At 40.6% G+C, this 3,148-nt stretch overlaps 1 protein-coding gene across 1 annotated transcript; it reads left to right on the forward strand.

Moving 5' to 3' along the window:
• Positions 1-556: 556 nt before the first annotated feature.
• LOC107579864 (troponin T, cardiac muscle isoforms-like) lies at positions 557-2,754 on the forward strand (the record flags this gene model as incomplete). Its single annotated transcript, XM_016265654.1, has 6 exons — positions 557-673; positions 765-842; positions 947-1,060; positions 1,200-1,312; positions 1,402-1,492; positions 2,665-2,754. Coding segments are annotated over 6 exons (555 nt in total), but the record flags the coding sequence as incomplete, so codon positions are not given.
• Positions 2,755-3,148: the final 394 nt, after the last annotated feature.

Below are 3,148 nucleotides of genomic sequence, written 5' to 3' on the forward strand. Positions count from 1 at the left end.
AAAAAAAAAAAAACTCTTAAAGGGACAGTTCACCCAAAAATAAACATTCTGTCATAATTTACTCATCCTCCACCTGTTCCTAACCTGTATGAGTTTCTTTCTTCTGTTGAAACAGAAGATATTTTGTAGAATGTTGGTAACCATACAGTTGATGGTAGCCATTGACTTCCACAGTATTTTTTCCATACTATGTAAGTCAATGGCTACCGTCAACTGTTTGGTTACCAGGGGCGCGGCTACTTTTTCTGGGCCCCCTGAACAGCGTATCCACCTGGGGTGGTTGGGGGTGGTTGGGGGAGGGGGGGTCCCCCCTCGGGCCATCGTCGGGCCCTTGGAATTGTCCTTAAAAAAATGTTATGCGACTCATTTAGAACTGCAAAGCTTTTCACACACCCAGCGTTTCCACCATTTCGGTCTTTTCAGAAGTAAAAACAAGTGTTGTGTTGAATACCACACATTTATGCATGTTCTTCACGATTTGTAAAATACGGATGCTATTATTCGTACTATAGAGTTGTATGTTAGTGTAAACATTGCTTTCATGCGTGTGTAACAGGACATCCACAGAAAGCGTCAGGAGAAGGATTTATCTGAGCTTCAGTCTCTGATCGAGGCTCATTTCATCCAGAGGAAGAAAGATGAAGAGGAGCTGATCGCTCTGGTCAACAGAATCGTAAGTCCTGGAAGAACGATCTAATCCAGAACCGGGTCAGACAGCTTTAAGTGCTAAATAACTTGTGATTGACAGTGTTGTATCTGTGCAGGAGAAGCGTCGCACTGAGAGGGCGGAGCAGCAGAGAATCCGTACGGAGAAGGAGAAAGAGAGACAAGCCCGTCTGGCTGTGAGTGACATTCGCTTCAGCCAATAGGGAGCAGCCGTTTACCTCCATAATACTGAGTGCTAGCATTGAAATGTAGTGAAACTCTTTCAATCGTCCCTCTTCAGGAAGAAAAAGAGAGAAGAGAGCAAGAGGAACAGAGGAAGAAGCTAGATGAAGATGCTAAGAAGAAGAAAGTGCTTACTAACATGACACACCAGTACGGAGGAATCCAGCAGAAGGTTTGAATTAAGAGATTTCTAGAACTAGAAACATATGTTATTAGTATACCATCATGCATTAGGGAATACATTTTCTTTTATAAAGCTACCGCAGCAGTACCAAGTTAGTTAACCAAACACTATCGATCTTGTCTTGCAGGGCGAGGGGCGCAAGGGGGCGAAGAAACAGACGGAGAGAGAGAAGAAGAAGAAGATCCTGGCGGAGAGGAGGAAGCCAATCAACATCGATCACCTGTCTGAAGATAAACTGAAGTAAGTCACCACCGAACATGATCTCATCAGTCAGATCAGCTGGTTGTGTGGAAATGGCCACTGACGAAGCTTCTGATTGGTTCTCGCAGAGAGAAGGCCAGTGAGCTCTGGCAGTGGATGATGCAGCTGGAGGCCGAGAAGTTCGACCTCAGCGAGAAACTGAAGAGACAGAAATATGACGTAAGTGCTGACATAAAAAAACAACAAAATAACAGATTTGAATCACTGTCGATATGAATTTTGTATATTGTATTTTTGTTGCAAATAGACGTAGATTATAAAATGTTATTTAAAATTTTTTGATAGTTCGACATAACATAAATCACTTAAAGTCAACATGAAATCAAGTTAATATATTCACATATATTTCATTCACATTTTCGGTGTTACTGTGAACAATTAATTGGTTTTCCACCCAAAAATGGAAAAAAACCCAAACAATTCAACAGATTCCCACTATTTTTTTTTTGTAAGGTAAAAGTCCTACCTTATATTTTTATTTTACATTAAATATCTGTTGTTAAATATCTAATCATATTTACGAGTTGAATGCACACGAATATCACCACAAAATCGTAATGTAAAAGTGTAAAAACTTGGATTTTCTTTCAATCTTATTTAAATTATATTTAAAATAATAATAATAATCACTTGTACAAATGTGCAATATATCAGTATTATACAATTACATTAAAATATATAACAATTCAATTTACAGCACCTTCTGAAATTGGATAAAAAACTTTTTCATTTTTGTATGCAGAAACACTGTGCATTTACTAATAACTTTATTAATCATTTTATATATGTACAGTTAAGAAATGTTGTTGAATTTTATGCAGAAAAGATGCATCGCCATCTTGCTCTGACCAAAGTTATCTGAATGCAGCTGATGCACATGACAACTCATGGTCTTGAATGCACCAGTATATGCACATTACGGAATTAAAATAATTAGTGAATCATCTTAATTTAAAAAAACTTAAGTCTGTAAAATAGTTCCCACTTGGGCACTGTGAAAAAGGCGTCCATGGCCTGCCTGTCTAAAACTCTGACTTGCTTCCAGATGAATGTTCTCCAGACCCGAATCAATGAGCAACAAAAGTTGTAAGTAACCGGCTGTGAGGGCGGCCACCTCACTTGCTATGTAGCCTGCTGTCAGTAACTGTTGTCGGTCAGATTTGTGTCGGGTCTGGGCTCTCGATCGGTCGCCGCCGTGGGTGAAGGGAGGTGGCGTGCTTGTGGCTGTAATCAGGCAGCAGACGTCTGCGAAACGACAGGTTTCCCCATCAGCTGGTCATGTTGAAATTGTCTTTTGTGCTTAGCAAGACTTCCGTATGTGTCCCTTACAGGTCACTCAGCTACTGGCTAGAGTCAGAGATCACCAGAGGTAAGTACCCTGAGCCTCACTGGTCACTTTCCCCTGGTTTCAACGAGGTCTGGGTGAGAGGAAGGAAGCAGAGGAAGTGTTGCTCTTAAGCAGAGCAAGACAAAGCCGTTTTGGTTTGATCTGCTCAACAGACCCTGCTCCTTTCAGATCCCAGGCCCGATGAAACCGCACGATCTTGACCGGAGCGAGGTTGGAGCATGTGGTCCAGCTCAATCCCAGCGTCAAATGGGGAAACGTTTAGGATTTTTACACTCAATCCTAATAGGACCAGTTCAAGTGGCTCCTTCAGTACTTTATTGTCATCACCAACACATACAATACATGAATTTGTCCACATAAACTGACAGAAACATTCATAAATGCAGATAAATACATATGAATTATTAGAAATGTTCACCCAAAAATCCAAGATGTAGATGAGTTTGTTTGTTCATCAGAACAGATTT

This window comes from Sinocyclocheilus grahami, unplaced genomic scaffold (genome assembly GCF_001515645.1).
Source record: "Sinocyclocheilus grahami isolate Dianchi unplaced genomic scaffold, SAMN03320097.WGS_v1.1 scaffold20935.1, whole genome shotgun sequence".
NCBI classification, from domain to species: Eukaryota; Metazoa; Chordata; class Actinopteri; order Cypriniformes; family Cyprinidae; genus Sinocyclocheilus; species Sinocyclocheilus grahami.